At 46.0% G+C, this 19,572-nt stretch overlaps 1 protein-coding gene across 2 annotated transcripts in view; it reads right to left on the reverse strand.

Annotated features, from left to right (window-relative positions):
* The window catches only part of PYM1 (PYM homolog 1, exon junction complex associated factor), a 28,472-nt gene extending 10,465 nt beyond the window's left edge, over window positions 1-18,007 (reverse strand). Inside the window, exon 1 of one of the 2 annotated variants that reach the window (XM_025400845.1) lies at window positions 17,817-18,007. In XM_025400845.1, coding sequence (XP_025256630.1) covers window positions 17,817-17,853 — 37 coding nt within the window. In that variant the 5' untranslated portion in view covers window positions 17,854-18,007. Of the gene's footprint in view, window positions 1-17,162; window positions 17,218-17,816 lie in introns of those variants that run through there. The other variant, XM_025400846.1, reaches the window with a different exon arrangement.
* Between the last annotated feature and the right edge of the window lie 1,565 nt (window positions 18,008-19,572).

Raw genomic sequence — 19,572 nt, forward strand, 5'->3', positions numbered from 1 at the left:
GGGAAGGGGAGGGGGGGGGGGGGGGGGGGGGGGGGTGGGGGGGGGGGGGGGGGGGGGGTGGGGGGGGGGGGGGGGGGGGGGGGGGGGGGGGGAGGCTGGGGCAGGAGGATCGGGTGAGGGGAGGGGAAGGAAGAGGAGGGGAGGGGAGGGGAGGGGAAGGAAGAGGAGGGGAGGAAAGGGGAAGGGAGAGGAGGGGAGATACAAGGTTAAATGAAACGCATCTGATGAGAACTTATGGTTTGTAGGGCATGACTCCCTACACCCCTTAGATAGGAATTTCGGCAAGACAAAAAAAATCAGAGCTTAGTCCTCATGTGGGAGGATCAATTGAGTCTTGGACAACATATTGTGACCCCATCTCTATTTAAAAAACTTGTTTGAAAATAATGTGCAAGGCAGAGCACAGTGGCTCATGCCTGTAATGCCAACACTTTGGGAAGCCAAGGCAGGTGGGTCACCTAAGATCAGGAATTTGAGACCAGCCCGGCCAACATAGTGAAACCCTGTCTCTACAAAAATACAAAAAAATTAGCTGAGCATGGTGGCGCATGCCTGTAGTCCCAGCTACTCGGGAGGCTAAGATGGGACAATCACTTGAGTCTGGGAAGTGGAGGCTGCAGTGAACCAAGATCACGCCACTGCACTCCAGCCTGGGTGAGAGAGCGAGACTCCATCTCAAAAAATTAAAAAAGAAAAGAACATGCAATAATGAAAATTCTATTGGGGTGATAACTTTTCTGTTAAAAATTTCTGTTAGGCCAGGTGCACTGGCTCATGCCTGTAATCCCAGCTACTTGGGAAGCTAAGGCAGGAGAATTGCTTGAAGTTAGGAGGCAGAGGCTGCAGTGAGCCAAGATCGCGCCATTGCACTCCAGCCTGGGCAATAGGAGCGAAACTCCGCCTCAAGAAAAAAAAAAAAAAAAGGCCTTCTTGATTTACCTCTTGCTAGTTTTCAGTCTGTTAGCATAAATCCACCATACTCTTTCCTCTAGAAACAAATATTTGGCTGGGCACAGTGGCTCCCATATGTAATCCCAGCACTTTGGGAGGTAGAGGCGGATCACTTGAGGTCAGGAATTCGAGACCAGCCTGGCCAACATGGAGAAACCCCATCTCTACTAAAAATACAAAAATTAGCAGGGCGTTGTGGCGAGCACCTGTAATCCCAGCTACTTGGGAGCCTGAGGCAGGAGAATCACTGGAACCCAGGAGGCGGAGGTTGCAGTGAGCCAAGATCACGCCACTGCACTCCAGCCTGGGCAACAAAAGCAAAACTCTGTCTCAAAAAAAAAAAAAAAAAAAAGTGAAATATTCACAAATCTCAACCTGACCCATGTCTCTATTCTCTGTGCCTTTTTGCTTTTGCTTCCTCTGGCCTGGAATAGACTATATTTGCTTATCTTAAGTTCATTCCTACTGGTCTTTAAGGTCAAATTCAAGTATCAACTCAAGGCAGCCTTCCTGACTTCCTTATGCCAAGCCAGGTTAAAACTTGCACTCACAGCACCTGTTTTAGCTTTTATCCTGCTCTAATGCTTGACATAATTATTTGCTTGTTGGAAAGCAGAAACTGTCTTTGAACTTCATAGCAAAGAGCCTGGCCCACACAAGACAGTAAATACGGACTGAATTAATGAGTAAATTAACGTATCTCATTAGGGAAGAGCCAAGAATCCAGAATGTTCTGGGCAAAAAGCATATGTGAAAAGAGACTCAGGGTAAATTAGTGAAACTATGAAAAGTCTCCAGCCTCCACTGGGTTTGGACTGAAGCCTTAAGCTGTAGAATACTGATGGCCAATAAGGGAGTACAGGTGATCTGTTCAAAGCAATGCTTTAAGATTAAACTGAAAAATGTGTACCATAAACTAAAGGTAGAGAAAACGAAAGCAACAGCTGCAATGTGAGAAGACTTGACTTCGATGGTTTCTACAGGTATTGAAAGGAAAATGAAAGAGAAATTCATTGTGAAGATTAAATCAACAGGATCCAAAGACTTACCAAGATGTGAATTAGAGAGGAAACAATCAAAACAGTGACACTGTGGATTTAATCTCGTGCTTTTCACATGTATTCTTATTCTTCTCAGTATACCATAGGGCACATGGTAATCACATTTATTCACACATGGATTTTAAATTTTTATTGAGCACTTACTCTTGTGCCAGACACTGTAACAGAAACTAGGGATACAACAATGAATAAAGCAAGCAAGGTTCTTGCCTTTTTATAGTATACATTCTAGTGAAAAAGATAACAAACAAGAATACAACTATTTATAATACCACTCTTGAATTTGGAAAATTGGGAAAATAGAAACTACTGATATAAACAAAGTCCATAGGGGAAAACAACTTTGTGGAAACAACAATTCAATTCTAGACAAGTATTTTACATGGAATTTGGGAGAAAGGGACAATACTAGAAACATATATTTAAGTTGATTGCATAGAGATTATAGCTGAAGGTTTAGGAGGACAAAAGATAGACTGCAATAAAAGGCAGAGCAGAAGTTTCTTGAATGGCCATCCTGTGTGGAAGCCCTCAGAGATACAAATAGCCCATTATCACAAAGGAGCACCTATTTTATGTTATCTTGGTTCCATCCTCTGGCCTTGATGGTATCCAAGGGTGAAGTCAAAAAGAAGGGAGAGGTTTGGCAGTTCCCACCCCTAGAAATAAAAACCAAGGGCAGAATATCAGGACTTTCAGATAATATCTTGCAGAGTCAAAAACTAGAGATTGGGGATTGCTACTGTAAGAATCTTTTTAAGCTCTGTCATTTTCTCACATCTGCCGTTTTTTAATTCTCAATCTGTTTCCTTAAGTCTGTCAGCAATAAAAACCCTTACACTGAAAGGGTCCTTGTTTCCAGGGGTTGCAGGTAGACAGTGAAAAGACAACATAGCAAGGCATGGAGGAACTCCAAGGAGGTAGGGACATGGTTGTTCAAGGTATGAGACCTGCTTCAAATAAGAAAAGAGATCTAAGTCACAGGTCTCAGCCTGCGGATGATCTCAGGGCCAAAATAGGACCTGGATGTGGTTTCCAACATAGAGAAAATATAACAAAGAGATTAGAGCTGGAGGAATGACCCTGAAATAATGGTCATAATCATTTCCCGCAAGGAGGAAAAGGTGACAGCAACAACAGGAAATGATTCATAGGTAAGGAAGACCAGGACATGCTAAGCCATGGAGACCAAAATTTTAAGTAAAGGTAGGTGATGGCTGGGCGCGGTGGCTCACGCCTGTAATCCCAACTCTTTGGGCGGCCGAGGCAGGTGAATCACGAGATCAGAAGATGGAGACCCATCCTGGCTAACACAATGAAATCCCGTCTCTACTAAAAATAGAAAAAATTAGCCGGGCATGGAGGCATGCGCCTATAGTCCCAGCTACTCGGGAAGCTGAGGCAGGAGAATGGTGTGAACCCAGGAGGCGGAGGTTGCAGTGAGTCGAGATCGCACCACTGCACTCCAGCCTGGGCGACAGACCGAGACTCCGTCTAAAAAAATAAATAAATCAATAAAAGTAAAGGTAGGTGATTAACAGTATTAAATACTGTGGAGAAATCAAATAAAGAACTGAAAAAAAGGTTCTGGTTTTGGCATTTTAGAAATCCCTGGTTATCTCCGCAAATACAGCCTCAGAAAAGCATGGTGGTAAAGAGGCCAGACTACAAATTAAACACAATAAACACTAAAACCCTCCTAGCTGGGCATGGTGGCACACGCCTGTAATCCTAGCTACTCAGAAGGCTGAGACAGGAGAATCACTTGATCCCGGGAGGCACAGGTTGCAGTGAGCCAAAATCGTGCCATTGCACTCCAGTCTGGGAGACAGAGCAAGACTTCATCTTTAAAAAAAAAAGCCTCCTAGAAGAAAAGTACCATAAGTGCTAATAGGGTTATCAAGGTGAGTAAGATGGTCCCAATTTTCAAAAAATTTACAGACTAAGTAAGGAGGAGGTGGGCAAATTAGGCAAGCAAAGTCTAAGACAAAATAGTGTCAAAAGTATTCTAAGAGATGACAGGAGATAATCAGGAAAACCTCATTTGACACTAAAGACTAGAAAGTAGTAATAATTAATGATAACAACAAATCAGCAGCCAGTATTTCTGCAGGCAGAGAAAAGGGAAAGGGGATAAGAGGAACAACAAAAGCAAAATCCTAGCAGTGGAAAACTCAGTATTTAAGAATGATTAGTAAAGAGTATTTATTAATAAGTAGCTACATTACAGGAGGAACTTTGTATACATTATCCTGTTAAATATAAATGAGATAAATATTATCATTTACAGCCAAGGAAACAGTCTTCAAGAGGTTAAAGACACAGTCAAGGCTTGGTGCAGTGGCTCATGCCTGTAATCCCAGCACTCTGGGAGGCCAAGGCAGGTGGATCACCTGAGGTCAGGAGTTCGAGACCAGCCTGGCCAATATAGCAAAGCCCCATATCTACTAAAAATACAAAAATTAGCCAGACGTGGTGGCGCATGCTTGTAATACCAGCTACTCGGGAGGCTGAGGCAGGAGAATCGCTTGAAGTCAGGAGGCGGAGGTTGCAGTGAGCTGAAACCATGCCACTGGACTCTAGCCTGGGTGACAGAGTAAGACTCCATCTCAAAAAAAAAGACATGGTCAAGATTCCAAAGGTAGCATATACCTGTAACCTGAACTCAAGTCTGATGCCAAAGCTTACACATCATTGCACTGCTGTTCCACATCAGTTATACAGCCCAGTTTCACTAGAGGGTATAGGCAAAAACATGGCATGTGATAATACCATATTTAAAAGTAGGCCAGGCGCGGTGGCTCACGCCTGTAATCCCAGCACTTTGGGAGGCCAAGGTGGGTGGATCACGAGGCTCAGGAGATCGAGACCATCCCGGCTAACATGGTGAAACCCTGTCTCTACTAAAAATACAAAAAAATTAGCTGTGCGTGGTGGTGGGCACCTGTAGTCCCAGTTACTCAGGAGACTGAGGCAGGAGAATGGCATGAACCTGGGAAGCGGAGCTTGCAGTGAGCCAAGATCATGCTACTGCACTCCAGCCTGGACAACCGAGCGAGACTCGGTCTCAAAAAAAAAAAAAAAAAAAAAAGTAGTCAGCCAGGCACGGTGGCTCATGCCTGTAATCCCAGCACTTTGGGAGGCCAAGGTGGGCAGATCACCTGAGGTCAGGAGTTCAAGACCAGCCTGACCAACATGGAGAAACCCCCGTCTCTACTAAAAATACAAAAATTAGCCAGGTGTGGTGGCACATGCCTATAATCCCAGCTACTCGGGAGGCTGAGGCAGAAGAATCGCTTGAACCTGGGAGATGGATGTTGCGGTTAGCCGAGGTCAGGCCATTGCACTCCACAGCCTGGGCAACAACAGCGAAAGTCGGTCTCAAAAAAAAAAAAAAAAAAAAAAAAGTAGTCTGAGGTTGGGCATAGTGGCTCATGCCTATAATCCCAACACTATGGGAGGCTGAGGCAGGCAGATCGCTTGCGTCCAGGAGTTTAAGACCGGCCTGGGCAACATGGTGAAATCTCTTCTTTACAAAAATTAGCTGGGCATGTTGTGCACACCTGTAATCCCAGTTACTTGGGAGGCTAAGCTGGGAGAATCACTTGAACCCAGGAGGTCAAGTCTGCAGTAAACTGCAATCATACCACTGTACTCCAGCCTGGGCAACAGAGTGAGACTCTGTCTCAAAAATAAAAAAAATTTAAAAAGTAGTTTGTCGGCTGCGCACAGTGGCTCACCACACCTGCAATCCAGCACTTTGGGAGGCCAAGATGGGTGGATTACCTGAGGTCAGGAGCTCGAGACAGGCCTGGCCAACATGGTGAAAGCCCGTCTCCACTAAAAATAAAAAAAATTAGCCGGGTGTGGTGGCAGGTGCCTATAATCCCAGCTACTTGGGAGGCTGAGGCAGGAGAATCACTTAAACCCAGGAGATGGAGGCTGCAGTGAGCCGAGATCGCACCACTGCACTCCAGCCTGGGCAACAAGAGCAAGACTGCAACTCGAGAAAAAATAAAAAATAAAATTAATTCAATAAAAAGTAGTTTGTCACAGCCATAAAAAACAAAATCATGTCCTTTGTAGCAACATGGATGCAGCTGAAGGCCATTATCCTAAGCAAATTAACACAGGAACAGAAAACCAAATACTGCATTTTCTCACTTATAAGTAGGAGCTAAACACTGGGTACTCACAGACATAAAGATGGCAACAACGGACATTGGGGACTAGTAGAGGCCAGCACGGGTTTAAAAACTATCTACTGGGGCCAGGCGCAGTGGCTCACGCCTGTAATCCCAGCACTTTGGGAGGCCAAGCTAGACGGATCACCTGAGGCAGGAGTTGGAGACCAGCCTGGCCAACACAGTGAAACCCCAACTCAACTAAATACAAAACTTAGCCAGTCGTGGTGGTGCGTGCCTGTAATCCCAGCTATTCAGGATGCTGAGGCAGGAGAATCACTTCAACCTGGGAGACAGAGGTTGTAGTGAGCCAAGATCACACCACTGAACTCCAGCCTGGGCAACAGAGCAAGACTCCATCTCAAAAAAAAAAAAAAAAAGCTAACTATTGGGTACTATGCTCACTCTCTGGGTGATGGGATCACTCGTACCTCAAACCTCAGCATCACACAATTATACCCATGTAACAAACCTGCATATTTTCTAAATCTAAAATAAAAATTGAAATGAACAACAAATAGACCAGGCATGGTGGCTCACGCCGTAATCACAGCACATTGGGAGGCAGAGGTAGGAGGATCATTTGAGCTGAGTTCAAGACCATCCTGGGTAAGATGGTAAGACCTCCATCTCTATAAAAAAATTTAAAAATTAGGCTGGGCATGGTGGTTTACACCTGTAATCTCAGCACTGGGAGGCCAAGGCGGGTGGATCACCTGAGGTCAGGAGTTTGAGACCAGCCTGGCCAACATAGTGAAACCCCATCTCTACCAAAAATACAAAAATTAGCTGGGCGTGGTGGCAGGTTCCTGTAGTCCCAGCTACTTGGGAGGCTGAGGCAGGAAAATCGCTTGAACCCAGGAGGCAGAGGTTGTACTGAGCAGAGATTGTGCCACTGCACTCCAGCCTGGGCAACAGAGCAAGACTCCATCTCAAAAAAACAAAAATAGCCAGGCACAGTGGCTCACACCTGTAATCCCAGCACTTTGCGAGGCCGACGCGGGCGGATCACAAGGTCAGGAGATCGAGACCATCCTGACTAACATGGTGAAACCCCGTCTCTATAAAAAAGATACAAAAAATTAGCCAGGCATGGTGGCAGTCGCCTGTAGTCCCAACTGCTCGGTAGGCTGAGGCAGGAGAATGGCGTGAACCCGGGAGGCGGAGCTTGCAGTGAGCCGAGATTGCGCCACTGCACTCCAACCTGGGCAACGAGCGAGACTCCGTCTTAAAAATAAATAAATAAATAAATAAATAAATAAATAAATAAAAATAAAAATAAAAAAGGTAGTCCTATCATTTCATCACATTTCCCAAAGCTTTTGCTATATAAAATACTACTCCCATAAGATATTAAACAGGGATTATCCCTAAACATTGTTAAATAAGTTTGGGAAATTCTGAGTTAAACACAAAAAAATATTTTGTGTTTTTTTTTTTTAACAGCAAGGCTTAAATGAGTTACTACGTTCTTACTCAGGTGAATATGCAAGATGGGAATATGGTTTACAGTGTTTCCCAAAATTTGTACACAGAAACATTATTTGTATTTTATTTTATTTATCTCTGAGAGGTCACTGTCACCCAGGCTGGAGTGCAGTAGCCAGACCTTGACTCACTGCAGTCTCCACCTCCCAGGCTCAAGCAATTCCTCCCACCTCAGTCTCCCAAGTAGCTGGGACTACAGGAGTGTGTGTGTCACCACATCCAGTTAATTTTTTGTATTTTTAGTAGAGACGAGGTTTTGCCATGTTGCCCAGGCTGGTCTTGAATTCCTGGGCTCAAGCAATCCACCCGCCTCGGCCTCCCAAAGTGTTGAGATCACAGGCGTGAGCCACCGCTCCCGGCTCTATTTTAGTTATTTATTTTGTGTCACATCTCAGAGGACTACTAGGTGTTTCAAGGATTCATATTTTGGAAAATAACAGCCAATCTTAACAGTACAATTCCAAATATATCACTTTACATTATGTTATATATGCATATGTGCTTAGAAAAACTAGGCTGGGGGCCAGGCATGGTGGCTTACGCCTGTAATCCCAGCACTTTGGGAGGCCAAGGGCAGATCACCTGAGGTCAGGAGTTCGAGACCAGCCTGGCCAACACAGTGAAACCCCGTCTCTAACTAAAAATACAAAAAAATAGCTGGGTATGGTGGTACGTGCCTATAATCCCATCTATTTGGGAGGCTGAGGCAGGAGAATAGCTTGAGCCCGGTTGGCGGAGCAGAGATGGCATCATTGCACTCCAGTCTGGGCGACTGGAGACAGAGCAAGACTCTGTCTCAAAAAAAAAAGAAAAAGATAAAAGAAAAACTAGGCTGGGTGCAGCGGCTCATGCCTGTAATCCCACCGCTTTGGAAGGCCAAGGTGGGAGGACTGCTTGTGAAAAGGAGTTTGAGAACAGTCTGGGCAGCATAGCTCTATAAAAAAATTCAAAAATTAGCCGGGCATGGTGGCGTATGCCTGTAGTACTAGTACTAGCTACTCAGGAGGCGGAGGCAGGAGAATTGCTTGACCCCAACAGTTGAGACTACAGCAAGGTATGACTGTGCCACTGCACTCTAACCTGGGCAACAGAGCAGGACCTTGTCTCTTTAAAAAAAAAAAAAAAAAGGAAAAGAAAAACTAGTTGCTCATGCCTATAATCCCAACACTTCAGAAGGCCAAGGCGAGAGGATCGCTTGAGCCCAGGAGTTGGAGACCAGCCTGGGAAACACAGCCTGACCTCATCTTACAGATAATTTTAAAAATCAGGCCGAGCACGGTGGCTCACGCCTGTAGTTCTAGCATTTTGGGAGGCCGAGATGGGTGATCCTTTGAGGCCAGGAGTTCAAGATCAGCCTAGACAACATGGTAAAACCCCATCTCTACTAAAAATACAGAAATTAGCCGGGTGTGGGGGTGCACACCTGTAATTCCAGCTACTCAGAAGGCTGAGGCAGAAGAATCACTTGAACCCAGGAGGTGGAGATTGTAGTGAGCAGAGATCACACCACTGCACTCCAGCCTGGTGACAGAGCGAGACTCCATCTCAAAAAAAAAAAAAAAGAAAAGAAAAGAAAAAGAAAATAACCCTAAGTGCAGACAAACATGCATGCACAAAAACATTCATAGTGTTCTTTTTTTTTTTTTTGAGACGGAGTCTCACTCTGTCACCCAGGCTGGAGTGCAGTGGCGCTATCTCAGCTCACTGCAAACTCTGCCTCCCGGGTTCACGCCATTCTCCTGCCTCAGCCTCCCAAGTAGCTGGGACTACAGGCGCCCGCCACCACGCCTAGCTATTTTTTTGTATTTTTAGTAGAGACGGGGTTTCACCGTGTTAGTCAGGATGGTCTCGATCTCCTGACCTCGTGATCTGCCCACCTCGGCCTCCCAAAGTGTTGGGATTACAGGCGTGAGCCACCACACCCGGCCCAGAATTTTTATTATAAGAACACTATGGGCCGGGCACAGTGGCTTACACCTGTAATCCCAGCACTTTGGGAGGCCAAGGTGGGCGGATCACGAGGTCAGGAGATCGAGACCATCCTGGCTAACACGGTGAAACCCTGTCTCTACTAAAAATACAAAAAATTAGCCGGGTGTGGTTGCGCGTGCCTGTAGTACCAGTTACTCGGGGAGGCTGAGGCAGGAGAATGGCGTGAACCCGGGAGGTGGAGCTTGTAGTGAGCTGAGATTGCGCCACCGCACTCCAGCCTGGGTGACAGAGCGAGACTCCGTCCCAAAAAAAAAAAAATTCTGAAAACAATCTACAGGTCCAATAACAGAAGAAAGGTAAGATAAGGTGCATGCCCAAATTATAAAACACTCTGCCAGTATTTTAAAAGATGTTTACAGAGTTTTTAATAGCAAGGAAAAACATTTACCTCATAAGGCTAAATGAAAAGGCAAGATATAAAAATGTATATACCATCTGATTCTGCTATGTTTAAAACAGTTTAGAAAGATATATGCCAAATATAACAGCAGACTCTGGGTTGATGAATTAATATTGAACAAAAATTATATAACTAAATTTGTACTTAAGGAGCAGTAATCTGGTAGCAGTGTATCAGAAGAAATGAAACAAGAGAGAGACTGGAAATAGGATGACCAGTTTAGGAGGTCACAGTAATATTTGCAGGACAACAGAAACTAGAATTTTAACAGGCACTTAGAATGGCCCAAGTACACTATGCCTGGTACTTGGCCGTATATAGTAATTTCTTCTAACCCACACAATAACCTTTACATAATAGTAATAATTACAGAACAATGTGTTGGACACTTTTTATGTGCCAAACATGCAAATTATTTTATTTAAATTTTAATACTTATAATAATCCTGTGTTGCAGGAGTTATTCCAATTTCAATGATGAGAAAACTAAGACTTAGATTCCCAAGGTTATATAGCTAACAAGTACTGAAGATGGGATAAGGGTAACAGCAGTAGGAATAAAAGAATGATATTTTGATAAATGATATACATGAGGAGGGCAAGAGAGAAGTAAAAGATGATAATAAAAATAATCATAAAAAAATAAAACTCCCATAAATTAAAAAAAAAAAATACTCCCATACAAATAAAAACACCTAGTGATCAGATCTTAGTTTCTAACATTATTCTTCAGTAAAAAGAACAAGGGCTTCTTAGAGAAAAGGCAGACCATAGGACTGGAGCAGAGAACAAAATCATAACCTGCAATGATGGCGAATGTCAAAGGGAGATGGGCCAAGTAAAAAAATAGAAAGGGTTCCCAATGTTCAAAACTGGAACATTTGAGCAATAAAGCAAATAAAATAGTATTGGATTATAACCTACCATATAAAATAAACATCTATAAGTCCATATTGATATACATAAATTAATAAACAAGGGGAAAGAAAAAAATCTGGGCAGAATGCCAAATAATGTGTTTTTTTTTTTTATTATTTTTTGAGATAGGGTCTCACTCTCACCAAGGCTGGAGTACAGTGGCACAAGCACGGCTCAATGCAGCCTCAACCTCCCTGGCTCAAACAATCTTCCCCCGTCAGGCTCCCTGAGCAGCTGGGACCACAGGTGTGTGCCATCTTACTCAGCTCATTTTTTTTTTTTTTTTTGAGGCGGAGTCTCGCTCTGTCGCCCAGGCTGGAGTGCTGTGGCCGGATCTCAGCTCACTGCAAGCTCCGCCTCCCGGGTTCCCGCCATTCTCCTGCCTCAGCCTCCCGAGTAGCTGGGACTACAGGCGCCTGTCCCCGCGCCCGGCTAGTTTTTTGTATTTTTTAGTAGAGACGGGGTTTCACCGTGTTAGCCAGGATGGTCTCGATCTCCTGACCTCGTGATCCGCCCGTCTCGGCCTCCCAAAGTGCTGGGATTACAGGCGTGAGCCACCGCGCCCGGCCAGCTCATTTTTTTTTTTTAATCTTTTTGTAGATACAAAGTCTTGCTGTGTTGTCTAGGATGACCTCAAGCGATCCTCCAGCCTCAGCCTCCCAAAGTGCTGGGATTACAGGCATATGCCACCATGCCCAGCCCTTAATCTCTTTTTTTAAGGAGGCACAACTCTCTACTCCTCATGCATGGGCTAGGAATAGTGACTTCCCTACAGTATGGAAAGGAAGGGGGTAAAGCATAACTTTACAGTGAAGCCTTACAAACAATATCTCTGCCAGATAATCATGGTCAATACTAACAGGCTGGGCATAGTGGCTCATGCCTAGTTATCCCAGAATTTTGGTAGGCCTAAGGGGGACAATACCTTGAGCTCAGGAGTTCAAGACCAGCCTGGGCAACATAGTGAGATCCCATCTTTACCAAAAAAAAAAAAAAAAAATTAGCCAGGCATGATGGCACACGCCTGTGATCCTAGATACTCAGGAGGCTGAGGTGGGAGAATCGATTGAGCCTGGGAGGTCAAGGCCTCAATGAGCCATGACAGTGTCACCGCATTCCAGTCTGGGCAACAGAGGGAAGACTCTGTCTCAAAAAAACAAAAAAATTAACAGTAAAGGCCGGGCGCGGTGGCTCAAGCCTGTAATCCCAGCACTTTGGGAGGCCGAGATGGGCGGATCACGAGGTCAGGAGATCGAGACCATCCTGGCGAACACAGTGAAACCCCGTCTCTACTAAGAAATACAAAAAATAGCCGGGCGAGATGGCGGGCGCCTGTAGTCCCAGCTACTCGGGAGGCTGAGGCAGGAGAATGGCGTGAACCCGGGAGGCGGAGCTTGCAGTGAGCTGAGATCCGGCCACTGCACTCCAGCCTGGGCTACAGAGCGAGACTCCGTCTCAAAAAAAAAAAAAAAAAAAAAAAAAATTAACAGTAAAAAATCACTGTGATTCTATGTACCCTGATATGATGTGATGAAAATGTCACTTTACCTCTGTGGTCTTCCTCCCCAAAACATATACCCCACATCTAATCATGAGAAAGACATCAGACAAATTCCAATAGAAGGACATCCTACAAAATACCTGACCAGTACTCCTCAAAACTCAAGGTCATCGAAAACAAGGAAAGCCTGAGAAAATGTCACAGCCAAGAGGAGCTTAGAGAGACATGAGAACTAAATATTATGTAGTACCCTGGATAAGATCCTGGAACAACAACAAAAAAATTAGGTAAAAAGGCCAGGCATGGTGGCTCACACCTGTAATCCCAGCACTTTGGGAGGCTGAGGTGGGCAGATTACCTGAGGTCTGGAGTTCGAGACCAGCCTAATCAACATGGAGAAACCCCGTCTCTACTAAAAATACAAAATTAGCTGGGCAGGGCGGCGCATGCCTGTAATCCCAGCTACCTGGGAGGCTAAGGCAAGAGAATCACTTGAACCCGGGAGGTGGAGGTTACGGTGAGCCGAGATCTCGCCATTTCACTCCAGCCTGGGCAACAAGAGCAAAGCTCTGCCTCAAAAAAAAAAAATAATAATAAATAAATAAATAAATAATAAATTAAGTAAAAACTAAGGAAATCAGCCAGGTGTGATGGTTCACACCTGTAATCCCAGCACTTTGGGAGGCCAGGGCGTGAGGATCACTTGAGCCCAGGAATTTGAGATCAGACTGGGCAACAGAGCAAGACTGTACCTCTACAAAAAATACAAAAATGAGTCAGGAGTGGTGGTGTGTACCTGTAGTCCCAGCTACTCAGTAGTTTGAGGTGGGAGGATCACTTGAGTCCAGAAGTTAAGACTACAGTAAATGGTGACTGCACCACTGCACCCCAGCCTGGGTGACAGAGCAGACCCTGTCTGAAAAAAAAAACTAATGAAATGATGTATGGATTCTAGTTAATAATAATATATCAATATTGCTTCATTAATTAAAAGCAAAGTACCATATTAATGTAAGATGACAGTAATAGGGGAAACCGAGTATAGGGTATATGGGAAATCTCTGTAGCATCTTCTCAATTTTTCTATAAATCTAAAAGTGTTCTTAAAAATCAAGTATAGTTAGAATATTAAAAAAAGAAACAGTCGGGCGCAGTGGCTCACACCTGTAACCCCAGCACTTTGGGAGGCCGAGGCGGGTGGATCACGAGGTCAGGAGTTCGAGACCAGCCTGACCAACATGATGAAACTCCATCTCTACTAAAAATACAAAAATTAGTCAGGCATGGTGATATGCGCCTGTAATCCCAGCTACTCAGGAGGCTGAGGCAGAAGAATCGCTTGAACCAGGGAGGCAGAGGTTGCAGTGAGCCGAGATCACGCTACTGGGAGACAGAGTGAGACTCCGTCTCAAAAAAAAAAAAAAAAGAAACAACACAAAAGTTTATCTTGGGTTGGCTAGAACAATGGTGCCTTTAACAGAAAGTGATGGAAAAACTGATACTGTGATACTGGTTTAGGTCAGGTTGGATTTGAGGTATAATAGTACATCCAAGAGCAAAGATATTCACCAAACAATTAGAAAAAGGGATAGGCAACTCGAGAGAGGGTAGTGCTAGAAATAATGGCTGCAAAGAGTTAAGAAACAAATAGGCAACAAGGAAACAGAAATATCAGGAGTAAATTTCTTCACATTCAAGAAATCTGGGGAGAGGTGCAGGCTCACACCTGTAATCCCAACATTTTGGCAGACTGAGGTGGGAGGATCACTTGAGGCCAGGAGTTCAAAACCAGCCTGGGCAACATAGCAAGTCTGCATCCCTACATTTTAAAAAAAAGAAACAAACAAACAAAATCTTGCTATGGGCCAGGCGCGGTGGCTCAAGCCTGTAATCCCAGCACCTTGGGAGGCCGAGGCGGGTGGATCACGAGGTCAGGAGATCGAGACCATCCTGGCTAACACGGTGAAACCCCGTCTCTATTAAGAAATACAAAAAAAAAACTAGCCGGGCGAGGTGGCGGGCGCCTGTAGTCCCAGCTACTCGGGAGGCTGAGGCAGGAGAATGGCATGAACCCGGGAGGCGGAGCTTGCAGTGAGCTGAGATCCAGCCACTGCACTCCAGCCTGGGCGACAGAGCGAGACTCTGTCTCAAAAAAAAAAAAAAAAAAATCTTGCTATGAAGAAAAAGGAAACAAAAATGATAGGCCTTGATTTTTCAGTAAAATAAAAATGAAGTCATCTGCCAAAAGAAGGAGAATTAAAAGGGATGGTCACACAGAGCTGGAAAAGTTTGGGGAAAACAGCTATGGAAGAACATAAAAAATAAATTTAAATTTTTATTTATTGATTTATTTTTGAGACAGAGTCTCGCTCTATCGCCCAGAGTGGAGTGCAGTGGCGCGATCTCAGCTCACTGCAATCTCTGCCTCCTGGGTTCAAGCGATTGTCCTGTCTCAACCTCCCGAGTAACTAAGATGACAGGCCCACACCACCACGCCACCACACCCAGCTAATTTTAGTAGTTATAGTAGAGATGGGGTTTCACCATACTGGTCAGGCCGGTTTTGAACTCCTGACCTCAGTTGATTCACCCACCTCAGCCTCCCAAAGTGCTGGGATTATAGGCGTGAGCCACCGCGCCTAGCAAAAAATTGTTTTAAAAAGAAAAGAATGATTAGAAGCCATGATCTTGGCAGAAGTTATATTAAGTTATATTGAATCTGATAGCTTCTGTACTTTTTCTCTAGCAACATGCTGTGGCCTAGAAGCAGAAGCCAAGAAAACATCTCTAATCATAGCCATCATTAGAGATAACAGAAGTGCCTGCTTAGAATAGAAAATCAAAATGACTAAAGAAAGCAAGAGGATATTATCAAAGGGGCTGGTCACAGAGGTCTAGCTGGGCAGCACCAAAGGCCATAAGGTACTGACAGATTCAATGAAATGGAAAGGTCAAGAACCAGAGAACCTGAGGACACAAAGCTGATCCTGAGGGTTTAAGATAGTGAAATAAGTGACTGATAAGGAGGCTAAAGTGATGGGGAGCACCTGAAGAAAAAGCGGTGTCCTAGATGAGATCCAGGTTGTAGTGATTCTGATGTGCAACTGGTTTGAAAATACAAAGCAAAGTCGACCGTCTCATGCTGAGGAACTATGAGATCAGAGTATTCCAATGGTGCTGGAGACACTGAAAATGACAGCAAGAAAAAGAGGAGAGAAAAAAATATGCAATAGGTCTGGGTCCTTGTGGGCAGTAAATGATGACACTAAAGTTTTACAGAAACTGCTATAATTGCATGGCAATACCTTCCATGAGGATTAGTGACAGTGGTAGATCAATGATCTGGACATAGTAAAGGAAAACAAAAAAGCAGTTTATTCCTTCTTCTCTTCCACATAGTCACTAAAAACAGAAAACAGCTTTTGGTGGCAAGGTAGGGTGAGATGTGATACCTGGATTTTCACGGAGTCAGGGTAAAGAAAATGATTAAGAGTAAAGAGAAATATACTGGATAAGTAGTATTTTCAAAGCACATATTAAAAATTGGTAATTCATGAAGGAAGTAGCAGCAACCTGGGTTGTCATCAGGTACCATAAGACAGGGGGAAGAGGTGTAAGGAACATGGAAAGCAGCAGAGCAAGAAGCAAAATGGCACATTTTAAAACAGACCGTGTGTACCAAGGCACAGGCACAGTGTTGCTTCTACAGACTACACATATGAGGGCTACAAAAACAGAAACACTTTGCACTTGCACAGCATTTTGTAAATTGCTTTCACATATCTTATTTGATCATCATTGAGTAGCTATTACTACTACGCATATTTTTCTAAAGATGAGGCCATTAGGAAGGGACAAAACCAAGATAAAAGCTGTGATTCTCCGTTTCCAACACATACACCTCACATACACAGCAGACACTTCAGCATCTCGACCAGCCAGGCTGGAAATTCTTTAGCCAGAAGGAAGAGTGGGTTTTATTCACTTGTCAAAGGGCTTCGGAGAAAAGCCACTAGACACTTTCCTGTTTGCCTTTTCCCACCTTAGACCCCTCAATTTCTATCACCATCACAGGATAAGACAGCGAAGGGTGGCTCCATCAGGGAGAAAACTCAAGCTGAAAGTTATATTAGGGTTCTCTTCCCTTCACACCTCTAAACCTCAGTGACCCAACAGATGAAGATAAGGGAGAGGAAAAAGTACTATGTAGAAACGAGAAGGTCTTCAGCAAATACCGCTTCGAGAAAAATAATGAAAATGGGACTGAGGTAGGGCAGAAAGCAAGTATAGCTGAGATGGGGGAGGGGAAAAGGAGGAGGGCAGGAATTGGAGGGAACTGAGAGTGTAGGAGTCCCCAAGGCTGAAGAACCTATAAGAGATATGAGTGCTCCAACTGCTGGAGAAAAGCTAAGGGCCCGTGAGGGTCCTGAAGCAGGGACCAGCACTGAAGGACCCCAGGGTTTGGGTGACCGGAAGCAGAGACCCCCAAACACGAGACCAGAAGGGGGCGCAGGAGACACCCCGCAGGAGAGAATGAATGGGGAAGGCGGTCCGGGGGGCGGGGCAAAGGAGGGGCCCCGGGATGGGCGGGGCACAGACCCCTTTCCAAGTCCGAACCCCTGCCCCGAGAGCCCGGGGAGAAGCGGCTCCGCGCCTCCCGCACTCACCGCCGGTCTCGTCAGTAACATAGGGAGTCGCCATCTTGAAAACGCAAACCACTTCCGGCGTGAGCGGGCTGGGGTCCCGCCCCCCTCCCCACCGGAAGTGGAGTCCCGATCGTAGCAAGCCACCATCTTAGTCTTAAAGGGAGAGTGCACCATTTCATGGGCGGAGGTGGAGGAGGAGGAAGAGGGGAGAAGCTGAAATAGTTAATAAAATAAAGCCGTGGGCTCTTTTACTGCCACCGATACCATTATTGAGCGCTTGCTGCCTGTAAAACAGTCCTCGGGGAGCCAAGAGAAGTTCCGAGGCACAGTCCCTCTCATCCCAGGAACTCCTCGTATGTCCACGACCTGCGAGGGAAAAGGGCGCAGGGCCCACCTGCACCCAAAAAGGGGGCCTTATAAATGAAGAAAGGAAGACTATCCAGGCTTTGGCCTGCACCCAGACCTGAGAGCAGCTTGGTGACGTGGAGCAGACAAACTCCAGGAACGCACTGGGGCGCACAAGTGTTTCTGGGGACGATTGGAAGACCCCATGTAACCCTCTCTAAGAAGGTGGGGAGGTCGAATTCGCGTGCCGATTGCTGTCGGCCGCCCCACTCAACCTCCAGAGACCCGCGGGAGGGGCGTGCAAGGCGGAGAGCGCCACGGGTCGGTCACCTGTCTCCGTAGCCGCAGGGTTGCCGGCAGCTTCCATGGCTGAAGAGGCAGCTGGCCAGGTTGGGCGGGCGGCCCTGGCCTGGCTCTGCCCCGCTGGGCGGCGCCGGAGATTCGGCGGCGAAGTGATGAGGGCCCTACTTGCTTCTCTCCCAGACCTCCTAACCCTGAGTGCGTCCTTGGATTGGGCCCTAGGGTCAGAGGGCAGGGTGAAGGCTTCTGGGCGGACCTACTTAGTATTCTAATTAAACTCGTCCAACCGCTGAGGATCTAAAGCGGGGCAGCTCGTCAATAATCCGGTCCCGCAGGGTCACTCCATTTGTAGTCCTCCCCTGCCCCGTACCTCCCTATTCAGACGAACCCAAATGCTGTTTCCTCCGCCGCCCATTTCAGCAACTGTTGTTCCTTCAGGGCTAAGTTCTGTTAAACTTGTTTCCCCTACAGCCTGGGAGGGGCCCGACTGCAGGTTCTTCTCCTCAGGTGTCAACCCTGCCCTGCTCCACCCTTATATAGCTTTTTCCTTATCAATCCTTTTACCTTCCTCCATATGTCCCCACTTTGGCTTAGTTTAATATCCAGCAGTACCCCTGGAACCAGGAAGGAGGGAGGAGGTAAATATTGGTGATTACCTCTTACACTAGGCAGCATGTCCCATTTAAAAAACAAAACTAAAGCCGGGCGCGGTGGCTCAGGCCTGGTCAGGAGTTCAAGACCAACCTGGCCAAGACGGTGAACCCCCGTCTCTACTAAAAATACAAAAAAATTAGCCGGGCATGGTGGCGGGCGCCTGTAATCTCAGCTACTCGGGAGGCTGAGGCAGAGAATTTCTTGAACCCAGGAGGCGGAGGTTGCAGTGAGCCGAGATCACGCCACTGCACTCCAGCCTAGAGGACAGAGTGAGACTCCGTCTAGGACCTTTATAAGACAAATTAGGCCTCAGAAGTTTTCTGGGGGCTGCAGCTTGCCTTCCTTCCTGTCCTCCATCTCCTTGACTTCCACTAGAGGCCAATTCAGAATGTCTGGGGGTGGGGAGCGGGAGCTCATTTAAAAAGTATTTCCAGGTGGGGCGCGGTGGCTCATGCCTGTAATCCCAGCACTTTGGGAGGCCGAGGTGGGCGGATCACTGGAGGTCAGGAGTTCGAGACCAGCCATGGCCAAGATGGTGAAACCCCGTCTCTACTAAAAATACAAAAATTAGCTGGGTGTAGTGGTGCGTGCCTGTAATCCCAGCTTCTTGGGAGGCTGAGGCAGGAGAATCACTTGAACCCGGGAGGCGGAGGTTGCAGTGAGCCAAGATCATGCCACTGCACTCCAGCCTGTATGATAGAGCAAGACTCAGTCTCAAAATAAGTAAATAAAAAGTATTTGCATACAATACACAGTTATTGCAAGTGTTCTGACACTGTGGTCTTAAACCCTTGCTCACCTTTCACCAATTGTGCTTCAGACCCTGCAGGGTCTAACATCTTGTCCTTAACCTTGTTATGATTAGACCATTAGACGAGAGAGTGTGGGAAGAAGCGTCTACAAACTAATGGGATACGTTGGTCTTGACTGAACTACCTTAGGAGTGGTCTCTGCAGCTTCCAGAGGCTGCTCAATAAACCTTTCTGCAGGAGGGAAACCTAAAGTGGCCCCTGTTCACTACCAACCCTAGGCCCCCTTCCCACCCCCAGACATCCTGCCTCAGCACTGGGGTTGACAGGAAGTGAAACTCAATTGTCTGCTTAGTAGACCTGCCTGGGACCCAACCCTGGGC

This window comes from Theropithecus gelada, chromosome 11 (genome assembly GCF_003255815.1).
Source record: "Theropithecus gelada isolate Dixy chromosome 11, Tgel_1.0, whole genome shotgun sequence".
Lineage (NCBI taxonomy): Eukaryota > Metazoa > Chordata > Mammalia > Primates > Cercopithecidae > Theropithecus > Theropithecus gelada.